General features: G+C 40.6%; 2 protein-coding genes and 1 pseudogene across 5 annotated transcripts; 1 reads left to right on the plus strand and 2 right to left on the minus strand.

Moving 5' to 3' along the window:
• Positions 1 to 862: 862 nt before the first annotated feature.
• Positions 863 to 2279, minus strand: LOC114161759 (putative gustatory receptor clone PTE03; annotated as a pseudogene).
• On the plus strand, positions 956 to 5847 carry LOC114161757 (olfactory receptor 52K1-like). The gene is made up of 3 exons (XM_028045328.1): positions 956 to 1079; positions 2970 to 3120; positions 4828 to 5847. The coding sequence occupies exon 3, from the start codon at positions 4853 to 4855 to the stop codon at positions 5798 to 5800; it is 948 nt and encodes a 315-aa protein (XP_027901129.1). The 5' UTR covers positions 956 to 1079; positions 2970 to 3120; positions 4828 to 4852; the 3' UTR covers positions 5801 to 5847.
• Positions 5848 to 14076: 8229 nt separating this feature from the next.
• LOC114161731 (scavenger receptor cysteine-rich type 1 protein M130-like) lies at positions 14077 to 20434 on the minus strand. Of its 4 annotated transcripts, none has more exons than XM_028045275.1 (7): positions 20158 to 20434; positions 17975 to 18178; positions 16406 to 16714; positions 16030 to 16323; positions 15357 to 15725; positions 15111 to 15196; positions 14077 to 15034 (listed from the first exon to the last, which is right to left on the minus strand). In XM_028045275.1, exons 1-7 carry the CDS (start codon positions 20201 to 20203, stop codon positions 14942 to 14944), a joined length of 1401 nt encoding a protein of 466 aa, XP_027901076.1. In that variant the 5' UTR covers positions 20204 to 20434; the 3' UTR covers positions 14077 to 14941. The 4 variants fall into 4 exon arrangements, with proteins under 4 accessions (XP_027901076.1, XP_027901079.1, XP_027901078.1 ...); XM_028045278.1 differs by having other exon boundaries at positions 15111 to 15190; positions 15396 to 15725; positions 16030 to 16329; XM_028045277.1 differs by having other exon boundaries at positions 15396 to 15725; positions 16030 to 16329.
• Positions 20435 to 20785: the final 351 nt, after the last annotated feature.

A 20785-nucleotide genomic window follows, 5' to 3' on the forward strand; every position in this document is an offset into this window, starting at 1 on the left:
GTAAAAATGGACTGGAGTTGGATTACACCGGATTATGCAGTTAGCACCCTAACTGGTCCTAAGAGCTGAATAAAAACAAAAACCACATGCTAGAGCAATACAAGGAATCATAAACAACTAAATATGAAAAACAAAGAATGAACATTAATAAAAAGAAGCAAAATACAAGATTGTGATGGGATTACTAATCACAAAGCTTTGTTGCTTAGTAACATACCAAGATTATTTATGAAAATTGATTTAAAATAAAACTGGAAATGTCAAAATTTCAAAACTTTTATTTTTAAGAAGGGTTTTTTCTTTTCAAAAATTCTAGTACAATTAATTAATTGTATTAAAGTGCTAGTTGAGATGCACTTTATAAAGTTTTATGTTTCGTCAGGTTTTCTTACACAGACAGAAACTAATGTGAGAATCTTTCCTCTTGGGCTGACGTGCAGTTCGCTCGGTCAGATGAAGTAGATTGTTTCGGTTGATGGAGGGAACATTCTGCCTGCCAGGTCTGCAGCGTCTCCTGGTTTTAAAACACCAGAAGAAGAAACCTACCCATCCGTTCCCATGACAGAAATGTCTGTCATGGATCCAGGCCAGGTGTGAAAAGTTTTTGTCTCATTACTCACATCAAACTGCTTAACACTCACGGAAACATTTTCAGTAAAATATGGATTTTAATGAACTTTTGTAAACTTTCCATCAGCAGTTTCAGTCTCTGTGTCCAGTGTTGTTTGGTTTTATTGGACTCAGCAGAATCACATCTAAAGTTCAGTCATTCGTCATCAGAAAAAGGAATCTGAAACATTGGTAGTAATTTTATTTTTATTACTAAAGGCTAAAAAGGCCGAATATTTACAGGCTTTTACATTTATGCAAGTAGTTTATCACCAACTAAACTATTACAGAACAGCTGTTTACATGCGTTTCTTATTTTTGTCAGGTTCATTCCGTACATGATGGGATTGAGAAGAGACTGAAGAATCACAAAGTACAGAGACATGACAATCTGCAGCCCGTCGGGTATGGAGACCATATCGAATCTGCTCTGAAGGCTTTCAAACAAACAGCCGAAGGAGTGAAGCCAGGTGAGGCACGCAGGTGTTGAAGGCTTTCTGCCTCGTCTGTTTGGAGCCAGACAGAACCACTCTGAGGATTTTAGTGTAGGAATAAAGGATGGGCAGCAGCGGGACCAGAACTGTGATTACAGTACCAAACAGTCCGTAAATGTTGTTCACGCTGGTGTCAGAACACGCCAAGTTCACAACCAGGTAGTTACGGCAAAACGTGCTGTTCAGCACGTTTCCACACAGAGTCAGACGGACGGTCAGCAATAAAGTGATGAGAAACTTCACAAAGGAGTACAGCCAGGTCAGAATAATCACAACTGCTACTTTATGCTGCGTCATTACGGCGTGATACTGGAGAGGACAGCAGATGGCGACGTATCGGTCATAAGACATGACGGCTAAATTACAAAACTCTGTATTTACATAAGAGTAAAGACAGAAGATCTGCAGGAAGCAGAGCGGAGCTGAAACAATGTGAACGTCAGAGAGGATCTGGACCAGCAGGAAGGGAAACAAGCCTGAGCTGCCGTACAGATCGTTCACCAGCAGGCTGCAGAGGAACAGGAACATGGGTTCATGTAAGGTCCGGTTCACACAGATCACCGCGATCAGCAGGACGTTGACTGCAACAATTATCAAGTATAACACTGCAGTTATCAGGAAGCACAAGTACCGCCATCTTCCAACGTCCACATACGCTCTGAGAATGAAATGAACCACAGCTGAAGAAGTGGAGTTCAGCATGGCTCCTTCAGATAGAAAGCAATAAAAAGAAGTTGATGAATCAGAAGTCTAATTATGTGCTTTGCATAATGAGAACAAACACATTTAACTTCTTACAAATTCTGTAAAGCTGGAAAAAGAGCAAGTTAAAAACTAAGTAACAGCGTCATGAACTGAACTCCTGTGTTTTTACTCATTTAGTAAATGAGGAGTTCAGGTGATGTGAACCTCAGTCTGACTGTTGGCCGCTGTGACGCCTGCAGCCTTTTATTTCCTCTCACACTGAATGAGTGTAAGACCAGTCCCATGTTCTCTGATGGTCTGGTTGCATTTATTCCCAGAGCAACGCAACATCGTAGAATGAAACCATTTTATGTTTCTGTAACTTTAACAAAGAAAAGACACATTTTTCTCCATTTAAGACAAGTCGATGTTTAATGTGTTCTGTGTGATGGTGCATTAGAGACATTTTAGATATAAAAAGGGAAGAGTACATTTCTGCCAAAAAACTCAAAAATTCTGCTATTAATCTCAGAAATTTTCTGGAAAAAAATAATGGAAATTAACTCGTTATTTTTTCAGCAATAGCATCGCTGTTTTTTGTTTTTATGGGTTTTTTTCTGATTAAATATGTTTTGATATTCTCCTTATGTCATTATTAAAATGTGTAACTCCAGAGGTGAGAAATGTGGATTTCAGGCTTATTTTTTTCCTCTGTTGCCATGGTGAATCGCTCCATTGATCAGGTCTGAGTTGAGTTACCTGGTTGATATTCTGAAAGTGAAAATGCTGAGTATCGCAGAGCTGGATGGGTTTATTCAGAGTATCTTCCTTCGACTCAGAGTTTGTTAAACCGGCTTTCTGAAGCCGACCCCTGCTGCTTAAAATGAGAACTGCAGTAACATCTGACATGCAAACAGATGTTTTTAAAGCTTGTGAGGGTTTAAACTTATCGCAGTTAAAACACCCAGGTCACTTTAAAGTTTCAGATTTTGTGATAAAGATCAGGAAAAAGACAGAGAGAAATCAGCTTCCTGCTGATTTCAGTTAATTGGACACAAGAAGAGAATCAAGCAAATGGAAATAAGAAGAAAGAGAAAAATACTAAGAAATCATTTTGATGTCATTGGTTAACAATGAACACATTATAATGTCCAATTATTCTTCTTTATTTTTTACGTTGAGGTAAGAAACTCTGGGCGTTTCCAGCCTCCAGCAGCTTCAGACTGAAGGTATAAACGAAGCGTCGGCGGTTCAGCCAGCAGATCGTCTCTCTGGTCCAACAACCGGCAGGTTTCCGTCTGCAGCTCTTCCTGTTCGACTCCACCTGATGAAGGTTTCATCTCTGACCTTTGCTCTGATTGTTGATGTGAATGATCAGGATCCTGATTACAAGACTCTGATGCTTTCTTTAACTTTTAACAGGAAACATTTAATAGTTCCAGTTTTGTATCTTGTGACGGATGTTTAATATTTGCTCTCAGGAAAAGGATCACTCAGTGAAGTCTCCTCTTCCTGCTGCCTGAACTTGTTCTCTTTATTTTCCTGTTCTTCCAGATTCATGGACATTATCAGCAGGTGTTGGTTTGATTTTTTAACTTCTCCTTAACAAAAAATATTTTCAAATAAGTTTAAGGAATTGGTTTATAATTCATGCCTGAAACACACAGAAACAATCTCTCTGTTTATGAACTAACCTCATGTTATAAATGTTGTGTACGTTCGGTGCTGCTGAGGCTTTAGTTCCCTTATTTAAGGCTCTGCTGCTGATACTGAGTCACTTTCCTGCTCTGGTTGCTTTAAGATCTTGTTTCATCATTTTTCTGTGTGATGAATGTATCTCATCTTCACCAGGATTTCTTTCTCTCTGCAGTTTTATTCTGAAGAACCAGCAGAGTAATTTTATTGTTTCTCTGCTGGTTCTGTCTCACATGAAGCCGTCGTGCAGACGGAGCAGAAAGCTCTGCTGTTTCTCTGATGGTGTTTGTTAAAAGAGGTCATTGTTTATCTAATACACTAACAAAATCCCTCATTTAGTTCAACTTTAGACAAAGTTTCCTTTCCCTTCGGACGGCGCTATTAAAATGTTCATGACTGGGAAATGTATTCCAGAGCTGTTGTTGCAGGACAGCTGAAATGTTGGTTATTCATTTTACATGGAAAAACCCTGAAAACACAAGCAGAACATTTGTACAAAAACTGTTGGAGGTGTTTTTTATTTTATTAGCTGATGATTACCAGTGATTTTTCAACAAGTCAGTTTCTTGATGCAATCAACATGACATGAACCTGAATTACTCTAAAAGTCCAAACTGCATTTAGTTTTTACCTCCATATATAAATTAGATGTTTTTTTCTTTTGAGACTCATTCAGATGATATTTCTGATGAATTTCTGCTTTGTATGACAAAATGAACTGAACTGATCTGAATGTGAAGTCAAGGAAAAGATGGTGTTTGATTTAAAAACCAGTTCAAGCAACTCCACCCCATTAAATAAAAATGTAAAAGATCCGACTTTAAAATGTAGAAAAACAGCAAAATATAATAACTGATGCAAAATGTTGTCACTGTTACATTTTGCGATGAGGTTTCTCTTTAAAATATGATAACATAATAATGTGGCGCATTTTGCAATAAAACAGAAACCAGTGTTTGTGTTGATCTTAACTGAAATATCACTGATAAACATTTATCAGGTTGTAGATCCTAAATATTTAAATCATTGAATCTTCGGTCAATAAATAAAATATTTGTATATTGAGATAGAGGCTGGACATACCGCGGCTCCAGACTGGGCCCCGGTGACCCGCGTTTATACGAGGGAACACTGACCCCAAAGGTTTTATTCGTCATAAGGGGTCTTTCATTTTCGTACTTTATGATTATGACCAAACACATAATATATTCCAACCTGAGATAAATTAATGTATGTTGATTTTTCCTGCACTATTATTCTCTGTTTCCTTTTGTAATTTTGTATCTTCAGGTTGGGAAACCAACATGTTTTTGTCATCTCTGCTTTGTTCCCCATTTTGTTGCAGATTGGCTGAATGAAATCTTTGAACGATGCAGAACGTCTCTTCACAGCAGCACTTTATCCTGAACGGTTTTGCAGAACTGGGCGACCTGAGGCCGGTCCTCTTCGTCCCGTTCCTCCTCATGTTCATCGTGGCTCTGCTGGCCAACTCCCTGCTGGTTTATGTTGTCGTTTCTCAGAGGAGCCTTCATCAGCCAATGAGCATCCTCATCGCCGGCATGGCTTGTGTTGACCTCTGCCTCCCGGTGTTCTTTGTTCCCAACATGTTGCTCAGCTTCCTGTTTGACTGGAAGGGAATCTCTCTGATTGGCTGCCTGGTTCAGATGCACTTCATTCACTTCTTTGGAACGTTTCAGTCCACCTTGCTGGTGTGGATGGCTCTGGATCGATACTTTGCCATTTGTACGCCACTCCACTACCATGAACTGATGGCGCTGCAGAGATTCCTGAAGTTTATCGTCCCGCTGGTTGTCAGAAACATGCTGCTCATCTCTCTGTTTGTGAGTTTGGCAGGAAAGCTGTCGTTCTGCAGGAATGTGATGAACCACTGTTTCTGTGAGCACATGGCCTTGGTGGAGCTGGCCTGTGGATCCACCGCCATCAACAACCTGGCTGGACTGATGGCTATTTTCTTCATTCCTGTCTTTGACTTCTTTGTCATCGCTGCTTCTTACGTTGCGATATTCAGCTCTGTGTTGAGGTCCAGCAGCTCCGGTGTGAAAGCACTGCACACCTGCATCACTCACATCATGGTCCTCACCTTCAGTCTGACCTTGGCTCTCATTGCTTTCCTGTCATATCGAGTTAAAAGCGGATTCCCTGCAGCCGTCCGAGTTTTCTTCAGCACCATGTACTTGTTGTTCCCGAGCTGCTTCAACCCGATCATCTACGGCGTCAGAACCACTGAGATCAGGCAGCACATTCTGAACACACTGACGCACTGGAAACGATTCGTCCAGGTCCTTCCCTACCATTAGAAACCACTTCCACCTCCAGCTGTCTCTATTCCTGTCACAATAACAAATTTTGCTGAACGATTAATTGTCTCAAAAATTATTGCGATAAACGATAATATTGTTTGAAGACCTTTTTACACTGATTTAATGGAAATGACGTAATAATGCATGTGATTTCCTGCCAAAGATAGATACACTTTATTTTCAAAAGAATATTTAACACTGGAACTGATAAACAAAATAAACAAAACAACCAAAAACAAAATGGATTCTCAGTCTCCATTAATAAAAAATGTACTTGATAAAAACTAAACAACATAAAGCCAAAGTGGAAATAAATACTGCATACAACCAAAAGATTATGAAGTCTGTATATTATGTTGCCCTTCAGTAATAATTAGATTTAACAAAAACATGTTTGACCTTTAAACTTTAAATACTTCACTAAAACCGACAACAAAGCTACAATTTTATAAACTTTTTCAAATGTTCATTCCTGCTAGAAACGATTAACCAGCTGTGTCCAAACTTCTTAGTGTTTTACAAATAAAACATGCAAAATGTTAATAGAAATGCAGTAAAGTTGTTTTATTTGTGTAGAGAAAGAATCTGTAAATCACTTTTTCTATTTGGTAAAAAGGGCAGGACCAGAGTCAGGGCTCGTCAAATTTAATCTAATTTAATCTATAAAAGCAGAAATTGACTCAACAAAAGAGAAACCATCTGAGTGTTTAACCTAATTTAAAAAATTATCCTTCTGTTAAAAATCCTCCTAATCTGTCAGATTTCTGTTGCCAGTTGAATCTATTATGTCGTTTCAAACTAAGGTCCATTTATGTGGCAGCATGATAAGGCTGTTGTAGATAAAGACAAAAAATAATTACATTTCCAACAAAAAAATCCAGAACTTTTAAATAATCGTGGAAAGTTTGGCTTCAAACTTTGAAAATTTTTTACTTTCCAAGTTGTTTCCTAGAAATGTTCTAAAACATGCTAGCCTAGCGCTACCAGGAAAAACGGCTCGTGGTCTTTTTCCAAAAACAAGAAAAATCCTCCAACCTCTAAAATCTGACGCTACTCCATTTCTGTTTACATTTCATGAAGAGAGAAGTTGCGCTCAGTGTCTTCTGCAGAGGTTTTTATGTTGTTTTCTTCAGTGGTTGTTGGTGCAGCGCCCCCACGGGCCAGGAGGGGAACAGGTTTTTCAAAGGGTTTGATTCAGTGCGGTTTGAAAAAGTAACGCAGCTGGAAATGGAACAAATGTTGCAATTTTGGTCCCAAATCGAAGATAAAGAATTACTTGATAATTGATAGATATGTTAAAGTTAATAAAAACCTACTTTATAAACAGAATTTTTACATTTTTTTCTTTTGATGAACATTTCTAAAGAAACTATTTGAGATTTCTAGATTTTTCCTTTGTTGTAAAAAGAATAAATAGATTATTTTGATTTGTTTTAAAGATTTTGTGTTTAAAATTGTTAAACTTGATTCTCACAATTCAGAAAACAGGAGCAAGAAAAGGAAATGTTGCAGACAGACTTAAACCTTGTTGCTGGTCAGGATAACTCTCCTTTGATCAGTGGGGGTCAAATTCGACCTTTGACCCCCACTTTGCAGTGACCAGCTTTTTTTTGGAGACTCATAGTGGGGAATCGTCTTGATGCTGATTCACAGCAGCGTTTTTGAGTCCAGTTTTTAAACAATCCATCAGTTTTTCTTGTATTTAACACTAGAATGTCTGGGTTTTTGATTTCTCCCTAGAATGGCTGAACAGGGCCAAAAGGCCCTGAGTCCACCCTGACGACTCTGATGGCTCAAATTAGCATTCTTCTTCAATTGTAAATGTGGCCGTTGACCGTCAGGCCAGAATGTAGGAATGTGAATAGTCCATGTTGGGGGTGGGTATCTATGATACCTGCAGGAGATCAGATCTCCTGTAGGTAGTGCTCTTCAGTTTAGTTTTGAAGCATACATGAAGTGTGTTTGGAGAGATGTGACCTTTTGCAGCTGATCCATGATGTTGTGCTGCATTATCCAGGTCATTTTGCCAAATGTACATAGAGTTTGCAAAACATACAATCTGTTTCAAAAAATATGCAAAGGTTTTTCTAAAAGAAATGAGTAATGTTTCTCTTTGAAATAAAGCTAAGAGGGTATTAATTGTGTTGATCCACCTCAAAAAAGTCATGCAAAAAGTGTAAGCAAAAGAAATCTGGGAGACTTTGCACATGCAAATTTGCATGCAGCCTTTTGTGCTGTGGAGGATAAATAGGTGACTGCTTCACCTATTTAGTTCACAAGAACTAATGGCATTTATTTCAGTCATAATCTTGCGGGGGGTGACCAAGGTTCCATCACTATGTGACAGCTGGTCAGCAAACCTGGCAAACATGATTGACATGGCAGCACTGAATGCACATGTGCTTTATCAGGCATGCATTGGGGTGCAGGAGAGACGGGTGGACTTCCTGGTTGAGCTTGCAAAAGAGTTGGGTAACTCTCATGTGAGTGAGAAGAAGGCACACAAGGAGAAACTGCTTCGGCAACAACCTTCCACACCCAGCTCAGGCAAAAGGGCGAAGTGTCAGGTCAACCATCGATGCAGGATGCGTGTCCCGAGGCCGAAACATCGTCAGTGACCCCTCACACCCCCACCATGGACTGTTCTCCCTGCTGCCCTCTGGAAAGAGGTTCTGCAGCATCCGGTGCAGGTCCACCAGGTTCCCAAACAGCTTTTTCCTACTTGCCATCAGACTGCTGAACTCTTAACTGGACTGCACTCAAAAACTGGTCTCCACTTTATACCTTGCACATGTACAGAGCTAAATAACTTCTATTTTACTGTCAGTCCTGCACTTTATATTTTATATTTAGATTTATATTCATATTTTATACTGTATTTTATTTTACTCACAACATTGGAACCTCAAACATTATCCTGAGCCGTATGCAACGAAATTTCGTTCTGTATTCACCCTGTGCATTGAAAATGACAACAAAGTCAGTCTAAGTCGAAGTCGAAGTCTAAGGAACAATTGTGCAACTGTGAGATGCGTTGAGGCCATTACCAGGGTACTGATAAGGTAATGGCCCTATTTACTGAACAAAAGCACCTGCTAGATAAAATCCTCAGGCCAGTTGGACTATCTCTAGCCTGAATAGGTATATGTCCAAATGGCCTAACTCCAGCCATTCTTTAAATGACTTGTGTTATTTGTGTTAGCTGGTCCCGCCGAGCGATCCCCGTCTGTTCAGGCTCTGCCTGCTGCAGCTCAGGCCTCGACTGTCCACCAGGTGGCTGGACTGAGGAGCAGAAAACACAGAATAATCATCACAACATTCAGAACAATGCAAACACACACTGCTGATGTGTTCTGAGTTTCTGTTAAGTACCAATGAGCAGTCAGTATCTTACTTATAGAGGACAGTTTGATCTCAGTTTGGATAATCAGGGAGAAATGCTCACATAAGAGTCTAAGGAAGCGCTTAACAGCCAGAGTTTTCAAATAGCTTCAGTATCTTGTTACAACGATATACAAAAGTCGTTAAAACAAGAAAACTTATGACGAGATGAGAAACCTGTTGAATGGGAAAACACGCACTAGCTTCCACTAAATACAATGTCTGTTTAGCACCTTAGCATTAGCAGAGTTATGAGCTCTTTGCACATTAGCTTCTGCGTTCGGGACAAAGCGGCTCGGTCGTTTCCGGTTTATTGAAAATGTCTTTTTACACTCGGTGCTTGCAGGACTTGGCCAAGGTAACAATGAATGATGAACATCGATCCGAAGCCCCAACTAGTGAGCTGGAGAAAGGTTTAAAGATGTTCGCCTCGTTATACATTCACAGATACTAAGGTGAGTTTTACTTTATGACTAACATTAATTTTAGCTTTTGCTAGTAGGCAACACTCTCTGACATTTTTCTTGTAAAAATGTGCCATTTAAGTATCTAAAAATGTTTAACCTTTCTAACATACAGTGCTTTTACCTTATTTTGTAATTATTTCCAAGTATATTATGTGTGTTTGTTGTTAGTGTCAGAGACCAGGTAAGGGGTTACGGTTCAGGCTTTTTGCTTCCGAAGCCTGAGGAAGGACAACAGGCCACATAGCTTAACGGTAGAGCAGCTCTGGTGGCAGAGTGAGTTCAGTTGACTGTTCAGGTTCAGAGTTGTGCTACCATGTTCTTTAAGGTCTCCATGTTATTTCGTTTCATTACATTTGCATGCTTCTTGTGAAGAGCTCAAATAGGACGGTGTTTACAGCAGTGTGTACAGGCGGGTCAGTTGCTCGGTTGTCTGGCTGTGGTCTGCTCTCCCACACACTCGCTCTTTCAGGCTAAATACAGAAGTGATTCCATGGTAATTTAAGCGTGGCAGGTTCATTCAACCTAAACACTTTCAAACAGACAAAAAAGAAGAGAGAGACAAGTGATTAAATTTTGTACTCGAGGAGAGAAAAAGAGGAGATTGATTTTTACAGTCTCCAAATTCACTCTGAGGTTCCTCTCTTCCTACTCCCCTTTTTATTAGGATTAGTGATCCCTGGTTACATTAGTGTGCAGCTGCTGGAAGGGGTGGGGCAAACAAAAACCCACCTGCTAACACACTCAGAAATATTTTCAGTATGATGGAATCTCCTGTCTTAGTGCATGTGAGGTCTCAAGCTGTCATGTTGGATTCTAATCTTTTGGAGCCAATCTTTTGCTGGGTAGGGTTCCGATCTGACAGAGAGGTCTTCTCATCAGTTAGCTCGGATGAGCTAGTCCTGAAGGAGCGGAAGAGGCTGCGGTGGAGGGCGGACAGGTAAGTTCTGGCGGTGGGAGACAGAGGAGCGGTTCGACTGCGCGTCGGGGTTCTCAGGAAACGGCTTGGTCCAACTGAAGAAAACCAAGAAGGAGCTCGGGCAACCAGTGGGTAGCATCCACGGCATCACGAGGGGGGTAGGTTCCAGGACACCAGGGGAAAATAAACCTCTTACGGAGGAAACTCGGCGTCTGGCTGAAAACACCTGAAGAGGTGCACAGGAATTACTATGAGGTTCCTCTAGGAATTAACTAGCTTTCGCTAAGGAGCTCTGACTACCATTGCTGGCAAACACTCAGGCGTCGGAGAACTGGCAGTCAGCTCCTCTTGAACTCCCGAAATGATGAGAAGATGAGATACCGGTGCATATGAGACCGGCACGCCCCGCCAGGAGGATGCAGCCTCTGGCGCTACCTGGTGGAAGAATATTGGAGCCACCCAAGAAAACCCACAGGGACCCCAGATTCCCAACACAAGCACAGTTCCCATGTCTCTTGGTCACAAGATTTGACCTTTAGCCTTTGGCATGCTTATCAGCTTCCTGCAGACATTTGTCACACAACTCAAGTTCCAGAGATACACAGAAGGAATGCCACAGTCTTTTTAGATAATGATGAGCATATACGTATATCTGGAATATTATTTACCATTCTACCATTTCCCCCCTGAGTATCCCAGTATAAATATAAATATACTCAAATTCTCTACTGCCACTTTTTGGGGGGATTTTCAGCTGAAAGATCATATTTAAGAACTCAAACATTATTACACTCAAAGAATAGACACTAATTGAACACATGTAATTATTTACTGGTGAGGATACATTTCAGACAGGCAGATGTTCTCCATAATGTCGTCGTCATCAAAAAAATTGTAGTACTAACGGGGTACATTTGGGCTCTGCGGTCGTCCATGGGGGAAATTCCTGTCGTAATTAATCTGTTAGCAAAGAACGCAGACATGGAAAACAACAACGTCCACATAAAGTAAGAACATCAGCAAATACTGCAAAGGAAATCAAGACAGAGGAGACAAGAGTGCAATATTTTTCAAAGACATTCCTCCATGAGTCCCATGTGGACAAGCCCACTCCTGGGTGGTCTTTCATCTTCCCATTCAGGGTGCGAAGCCCCTCAATTGCCATCATGAGGCTACCATCTGCGGCTGTTGTTTTGGGATAAATGTGCAACACTGCTCTCCAAACAGTGCACACACTCCTCCCTCCTTAACCAGCAGAACGCCAAGGGCAATTCTGTTCTTGAATGCAATGAGAGGTAACAGCAAGTGGGTCATACACAGCCTCAAATCCTGCCTGCGTCCAGTTTCCTAGTTTCTCACATTATAGTGCATGTAATTTATTCTGTCTACATTTTTATTTGTAGTACACCACCAACAAATGGAAGACTCAAAACCCTGTAGCAACCTGTAGCTTGACATTCATAGTAAATATTTTCTTTTGATGCATATGCTATAGTCCCCCAGATTCCTGTCCATTTATTTCCTTCACCAGCTTGTTTTTATTTCTGCTTTTCCAACTTTCTTCTCATATAATCAACCAATGTTGCTTCATCATCTGTTTCCCATTGGTTGTTAAACTGATGTATTCTACATGGTCTCCCAAACAAAGTTTCAAAAGGAGTTAGATCTGAGGTACTTATAATGTTAATGTATAACTTAACCAAATCCAGACATTTTTTCCAGGGCCTTCCTGTTTCCTCAGTACATTTCTTAAGCCTGTTTTTTTATAGTACCATTCATTCTCTCCACTAATCCAGCACTCTGAGGGTGGTTGGCACAATTATGTTTTAAATCAGTATGAAACATAATTCCTATGCTTTTTACAAGTTGGTTAACAAATGTGCCCCATCATCACTATAAATGTGTTCAGGTATAACTTATCTGGGAATTATCTCTTTGCAAAGTGCTTTAGCCACTGTCAGAGTATCTTTGAGTGGGGAACAACTCTATCCATTTATAGTTGGCATCTATTATGACCAGACGGTACTTTTTCCCTTTACTTTGATTTGGTTCTATGAAATCCATGTTTATTATTTGGAATGGATGTTATGGTGAGGGAAAACAGTCCGTCTTTAGCTGCAAATTTCCTTGTGGATTATGTTTAGCACAGATCAGACATGTTTGGCAAAAAATTATTTTTTTTTAATAGGAGGTAAATTCATAAGTATTATTAAGGTAAATCCATAATGTAATATTGGTACCTGCCCCACCATCCCCCCTGTTGACACATTACCTGCTCATGTGTCACAATTTCTGCTGCTTTTAAATAGGGATTTCGGTGGAACAGGTTTATTTTATCTGAAAATTTTTATTATTCAATGTTGCCCCTTTAGCAATCCAGTCATTTTTCTAATTCAGGGCTTTGCTGTTGCATGTCTCTAAGTATATTTTTGTGTATAATAGTTTGTTCTTCTATAACACTTTTATTTCTGCTGATGCTGCTGCTTTTGCTAGTCGATCAGCTAACCTATTTCCATTAGAGAAAACATTGGCACCTGTTGTGTGTGCTGCACACTTACAAACTGTTAGTTTTGCTGGCAGTAATATTGCTTATAGGAGATCTGTTACTCAGTACTTCAGTACAGTTTTTCTTTTTTTCTTTTGTTTGATCTTTGCATATTTCTCCAGCAGAGATAAAAAAAAGGATCTCAAATTAGCTTAATTTAACTTTGGACCAGGTTCTGAATCTAACATACATAGACAGCAGGTCTAAAGCTTCAGTCTAAGACAAACCTGTTTCTACACAACTGTTGGGTTTATTTTGGCTCCCAACCTGCAAGGAATCAACCAGAGACACAAGTTGCTTTTCTGCAGAAGAGGGGAGAGAAGCCAGACACGGATAGCAAACAACTGTCTGGGATCAACTCCGCCGGCTCTCAGTCCTCAACTACCTTTTATTGAAACAGAGTATGACCTGATCACATGGACATTGTAGCTCTTAACAGCTGCAATGGGGCCTAATTGATTACACAGCATTTAAATACAATCATGTTTGTGGTTGAAATGATCTTTAACAGACTGAGGAAAAACTATCAAAAACCAGAGAGAATATATAAATTCTTAGTCAATATTTATTTGAAGGCTTTACAGCATTTGGAGTCTCTGCAAACTGAACACAGTCAGGAGAAACAAAACACAGCATATTGTTTAATAGGAAAGGTTTCATTCCATTCACAGTTTAACAATCTACTTAGCTACAAAACTGACTGCAAGCATATGCATTTTCTTTCATAAAGCATATTAAACATTTAAGGATGTCATAAGAATGCAAAGAAGAAAATATTTTACAACTTTCTAATAGTACAGAGTTCAGAGAAACAGCTTCAGAAGACTTTCCCATGATCACATGCTTTACACAAGAATCATAACACTGTTATGCATTGATTCACTCATAATTATAGTAACTATAAAATGTTCCATCCCATCTGCAGGATAAGCAGACATGTAGCCTCCATGTTTGTTGCTTGTACTTGGTCTGCCAGTCACCAGAACCTCATTATTCACACAGAGAGATTTTCTCTCCTTTAAAAAGCTGTTGAAATACTAATTATATGCGTCCATGAATTTCAGGCAGTGAAGCTTGTTTACGGCGTATGCACTCTTTGTGTTGACTACATAGTTAACTTTATCGTAGTAGGAGATCAGAGGCAGTTTGTCCACATCATCTGATAAATTTTCCTTCTCCGTCTCATACGGGCCGATCTCGACGGCAGCCATTTTGTTCATGTATCTCTCTCTCACACATTGGTCAAGAGGGTCGGCATGTTTTCTTTGTGTTGGTCTCGGAGCCATGTGTCCACTATGCATTGTGCATGCACTTCCCTACTAAGATGGCGCAGATCACATCTGGTTCAGACTTGTGGGATCTGGATGTATTGGATGGGTTATCATGGCAGTGATGACATACACCACCTACAGGCAGGACAAAGTATTACAAGCCAGGATCAACTATATTACATTTGTCACACAATTCAACTAAGACAAGGACACAAGCTGGGTTCAGGGCCTGAATGGAATTGGCTACCTGACCTTTGACCCCAAATATCCTATCATATGCTATCCTTGCAAGGTTGATGAAGATCAGATTTTGATGAAGTGGGTTTTCTGTTATATTTTGTTTGTTGAATGTTTTCTTTTGTGTTCCCTTCTTATATAAGTTTAACTTAAGTAGGTTTAGTCCAGATACAAATTTCTGAATGTTGAACTTCCTTCCTGCTGCAGGAGCACAGAGACATTTTATCATAGATACATAGACGGATAGATTTCCAGGAGTCTGAAACATGTCTCTGCTCCTTCCAGCGGATGTGAAATGAAGATCATTTTCTCCTGGTTCCTTCAGACTGCAGTCTCCTCCTCTAAGCTGCCTTCAGCTCTGGATCCTTCATCATGATGGTTGTTTTCTGGTCCAGACTTCTGGTTTCTCCTGGCCTGGAAACAGAGGATGATTCAGCTTCAATGCAAAAACTTTCCCAACTGAACACATCATGCATGATACATGCAGTACCTTAAAGTAGAGGACCAGGACTGGTCCCAGCATACCCAGCAGGACGACAACCAGTCTGATGATCAAAGCAGTGAGAAAGGCTGAAACTGAATGAAACAGATTCAGGATCAGCTTTCATCAGATGAGTCCAGCTAGAAAATAATCATATAGAGCCTTGTTTTCATGCTGCCTGTAGATCTGATCATGAACATTATCATCAATCCTCCTCTCTGACCTCATGAATGAGGCAGACAGCTGCTGGTTCACCTGAAGCAGAACTTTTCCTGATTGACTCCATGAGTTTACCTGAGACAGTGAGGTTGAGAGGCTGGCTGATAGAGGAGAAGTTATAGGAGAAAACGTAGACGTGGTAAACGCAGCGGTAGGTTCCTTGGTGGGCGTGGCCAGCAGCAGAGAACAGGAAGAGGGCGGAGTGATTAACAGCTGGCAGGGTCTGGTTCTGAGTGTAGTTAGAGGTGCTGAAGATGAGCTGGAAGGAGCCGCCATCATACTGAGGTCTGATGGAGCAGATGATGCTGAAATGTGAGCCAATGAGGAGCTCAGACCCCTGCTTTCTGCCTGTGGAGACCCCGTCAGTGGAGGAAGAGAGGAAGATGAGCGGCTCAACCAGCAGACCTGGGAACGCAGAGGAAACACAGAGACAACTGGATCTAATCTGAGGTGGAAAACAAGATGGCATGAATGAGAAAGAGCCAGGAGCTCATCACAGACTGGTTACCATGGTTACTAACATGTTTAAACATGATTACCAGCACCTTTATGATAGATCTATAGTCTGTCAGTAATATTTAACCCAGTTTTAGTTTCCCTCTCCTCAAGGTTTCAGGTTCTTAGTTAAAGGTGACGGTTTCTCTGCAGACATCTGGAACCTGATGGAAGAAACATTTTTTAAAAAATAAATATGAGAGTTCAGAGTTACCTGAGCAGATGAGCTGATGGCTCTGATCACTAGTAGCGTCACAAGGTAAACAGTTCTTTAATGCAGATCCTGACTGCAAACAGTCAGGAAAGATAAACCAAACTGGTCTCTCTGAAGCTTCCTCTGAATTTCTTGCTGAAACAGCAGAACCACAGTCCAGTTCAGCACAAACTGCAGCAGCTGAGTTCATGGTCCAGTAACTATCCCAAACATCCACTGGTCTCCACTCTTCTTGATATATCATCTCCAGTCTCCCGGCACATCGGCTGGCCTCTCCCACCAACCTGATGTCGTCTTGATCTGAGCAGAGACAGAAAGTTCATTAATGAAGGAAGTGAAGCAGTGAACAGCAGCAGGTCTGCAGATCCTCCTCTACCTGAACAGGTGAGTCCAACAGCTTGACCAGGTGAGCAGCTGTTTCTACCTGAACTCTTCCTGCTGCTGCAGTTCAGCAGAGCAGACTCACTGCCTTCACACAGGAACTCTCTGCTCCCCACTGGAGCCTCTGCTTCTCCATAGAGCGCCCCCTGGTGGACTGAAGGAGGCCCACAGCCAATCTCCCTGCAGACCACCTCTGCATCCTGCAGGTCAAAGTCTTTTTCACACACTGAGGACCACGACTGGTTGGTCTTCACCTCCAGTCTGCCTGAGCACCGGTTGGTCCCTTGAACCAGCCTGACTGAGTCTGTGGATGCAGAAAGAAAAAAGGTTTAAAATATTTTCACTGAATTTGGTTCCAGTTTGTTCAGCAAAGCTCCAATACAGAGCAGACTCTGTGTGGAGGAACGAACCAACCAGTGGAGAACGGGTGGAGAGGGGAGCTGGGTGGAGTTTTGTTATTTTTAAATCTACTGTTTAATATTCTTTGCACATTTAGCATCTGCTTATACTGCAGGCCGGCCCTGGAGATGGGTGGAAAAAAACTTAAGATAAAAACACAGAGAAAATTACACTACAACATCACAAAGAACCTATGAATTATCAATTATTAATATTTCATCCTTGTCTTCTACAAAGCAAATGTGAGGACAGATTTAATCACAGAATAATAGAAAACTATCATCTTTTTACACTTTAAACTTAATTTGTGGAGGAAGTTCAATATTTGATCAGCTTCTTCTCAATGACATTCAGGTTTTTATAACCCAGAATCTAATCAAACTTCATTAAATCACTAACCTGCTAAAAACCAGCCACTCTGTAACTACACTTTGATTCATCCAGAGACTCTGGACTGTGTTGAGCTTTTAAATTTCACCCAGTTGCTAACGTTTGTCCATGACATGCAAAGCACCAGATCCACACTAAGAAGTTTACTGGAAGTTTCCTGGGCTGTAAACATGTAGAAAAAATCAATTACCAAGCACTGTTAGATGGAATCACTCAGTCAGGTTTACTGGCATATTGTGCACAATACAGAGAACATATAAGAGGATCAATAGTGAAACATTTCTGATTGAAAACTCTTTCAGGCAGAGACAGCAGGAGTTTTATACCAAGGCTGAGGGAGAGACGCTCTGGTTCTCATGCAGCTGCAGGAAAACATCTCCCAACCTTCTGCTTGCAACCCAAACAGCTTCATTTGGTGAGAATCACTAGCATTTAAAATGAAGACAATACAACCAGCAGATATTACCTTACAATAATTTGTCCTCCACAAAACAGAGACGAGCCGTTAAAGTTAATTCAATATTTGGAAGTGTGGCCACCATGGACTGAACTTCCTCCACTGCATTGCTAAAACTACAGAGATTATGTTTCTAAAATAACAGAAAATCATTCATTGTTCAAACTTCTCCTTCTGTTCGCTGATTGGTCCGGTAGAAAATCTACCAGAGTGAATCCAGGTGAAGTGGAAGAAGCCCAGACTGAGCTGGAAGTGAGAATTTTTTTACAGTGGAGTTGGAAGCAGAACAGGAAGGCAATGGCCAGGATATGAAATCACCTGAACAGATGATCTCTACATTGTCGTCTTTATCTCTTCGTGACGACACCACAGATCCACAGTGGAGCTGTCTGCAAGCTCCAGCTGCTGATGTAAAGTTCCAGTTCCATTCTTTCACTGGTTCCCAGTCTCCCAGATTCTTCTTCTCCAGTCTGCCACCACAGCGACTCCTTCCTGCTACCAGTCTGAGTTCATCAGACAGCGCTGGAAGAAACAACATTTACATGTTGGGTTACAAAAAGCAAAGACAGATTTAGGATGTGTTGACAGGATCCTGTTGATCGTGTTGATTTGATCTTCTCTTGTTTCTTCCTCCTGTTAGAGGCAGAGCTATCATGGATGGTTCTGATCAAAGCATCTTTATGTTGGAATGGCCTAGTCAAAGTCCAGACCTAAATGTTATTTACACTCTGTAGTAAGACCTGAAATGTTTCTTATTATTCACCTTTTTTACCCAATTATATTTTATGTCTTTACTGAAACCAACCAAAGTTAAATTCATTGTTTTTGTGTAAAAAATTGTCAAATCCAACAGATTCTGATTCTGATGCAGAGCAACCAGAACCAGAGCAGCTCATCTAACCTGGTAGATGAGCTGGTAATAACTTCCATCGTAAAATTTCAGATGTCATTGATTTCTTTGCCTAAATGAAAGTGAAGGTCGTGTCTGGTAGGAACAAACCTCCATGGAAAAATGTTCAAACATTTAGATCTGCAAGACAATTTAGCCGTCGGACCGAACGTAAAACTCAACTTTGTTTATTATGAAATCTATTAAGAAAGACTGAAGCTATCACTCCACACTAAAACATGCAAAGGAAACATTCTGCAGAAATCAGAAACAAAAACATGAACAATGATTGAGCTTTATTTGACACAGTTGACAGAATCACAAACCACCTGACCTGCAATCAAACTGGACCTGCAATCAAACTGGACCTGCAATCAAACTGGACCTGCAATCAAACTGGACCTGCAATCAATTTGCCAAATACGCTGCAGAGAAAATTAAAAATATTACAGGATTAATCTGATCATCCACACTAAATCCAATATCTATGCTTTACCTGAACATAACAAATGCAGAAAAAATGACTCAATTTTAAATACTCAACTATAAAAACTTAGAAGACATTATAAATTAATTAAGCTCCTGTTCCTGCTGTCATTTCATCTGATCTGATTCAAATATTAAACTCTTTGCTCTCATCAGGTTTTTTCCCCCTGCAGTTTTCAAACCACTGATATAAAAAATAAAACGATCTGAAAACATCATTACTGCAGAATTACAGGCCGATCTCCAACCTTTCATTCATCAGCTAAATTATTGAAAAGCTGTTTCAACAATTAACTCTGCAAAACAACCGAAACTCTGAGTTCCTTTAAATCTGGACTAAAAACCCAGCTGGTCAGATTTACTCTAGAAACATAATAAATGAAACACTGAACAACATTTTGATGTGTAACGACGACACTTTGACAAAATGTACTGTTTACTGGTTTACTGTGTGGTGTCTTCAGGACTTTTTGTGTTTTTATGACGTAAAGCACTTTGAACCGCCTTGGTGCTGAAATGTGCTTTACAAATAAACTGATCGATTGGTTGATTGATTCTAATCTGCAGCAGGCGAGTTCCACATCCTGCCTGAGACACTCCCACGTCAGACGGAGCTCAAACGTTTTCACCAACACAACCAGCGGTACCAGAAGCTGGTCCAATGTCCGTGGTGCTACTGGGCTCGGTTGGCCAGCAAACGGGCCTGACCAGAACCTCATAGAGAACCTGTGGAGCCAAGAGGAAGATGAGAGAATTCATGCAGAAGGAGCCATTTTCTGTGGCTCCACCTGTTTACTGCGCAGATTCAGCGCTGGTGCAGAAACTCTGCAGCTTCTCCTTATCAATCAATCAATCAGATTTATTTTATAGCACATTTCAGCAACAAGGCAGTTCAAAGTGCTTTACATCATAAAAACACAAAAACCAACAATTCTTGATTTTATTGGCTCCTTAGCAGCAAGTAGACAATATAAACATCACTAACTGTGTAGCAGCAGCTCTATGATCTGAGACTAGAAACAGTTTACAGTTTTTTGTTTGTAAAATTTAACATGTTTATCAGTCGATCATTTTTAATTTGAACTCTAGTGAATATTAGTGTCTTTGTTTGAAAGTGGAGTCCTACCTGAGCTGCAGAGACACAGAAGCAGCATCAGAGCTGTTTGGTCCATGTTTCCTCTGGATGTGGACTGAAGCTTCGTCTCTTGATGTGATCAGGATGCGGCTCCAAACTCTGAACACTTCCTACTTTAAGCTTTTTTATCTGCTACTTCCTGAACGTCACAGTTCAGGTCTTTGGCTGATTTCAGAGACAACGCCTCCTTCCTAGGAGCTGATCATGAAGATGGGTTCATACTGGGCCTACTGGGATTCAGGGGTTTCACCAGTGTCTGTTGTTCCTGTGTTTAGTTCAGTCTTTGTTCTGCATGTGGCCGGAGTGGATCCAGGTATGTGATCCACTGAAGGGGAACCTGATGTTGTTGGCAGCAGTAGCTCAGCTTCCCTCCAGGAAGAAATGAGTCCAGGTGTAGCTGCTATGAAGAGAAGAAACAGAGAGAGAACATAAACTTAATGTCAGCAAAAACTGCAGACATTCAAGGATGGAGAGCAGTAGGAGAAAGAAGCAGAGGAAGGAGAAGTGGTCAGTTTGTCCTCCAGGAGGATTGATGGAACATCTTCAGATTATAAATCTGAAACATTTAAATAGATTTTTTTCATGAGACATTTTACTGTCATTTCATTTCAGTTTTAGT

Source organism: Xiphophorus couchianus, chromosome 18 (genome assembly GCF_001444195.1).
Source record: "Xiphophorus couchianus chromosome 18, X_couchianus-1.0, whole genome shotgun sequence".
NCBI classification, from domain to species: domain Eukaryota; kingdom Metazoa; phylum Chordata; class Actinopteri; order Cyprinodontiformes; family Poeciliidae; genus Xiphophorus; species Xiphophorus couchianus.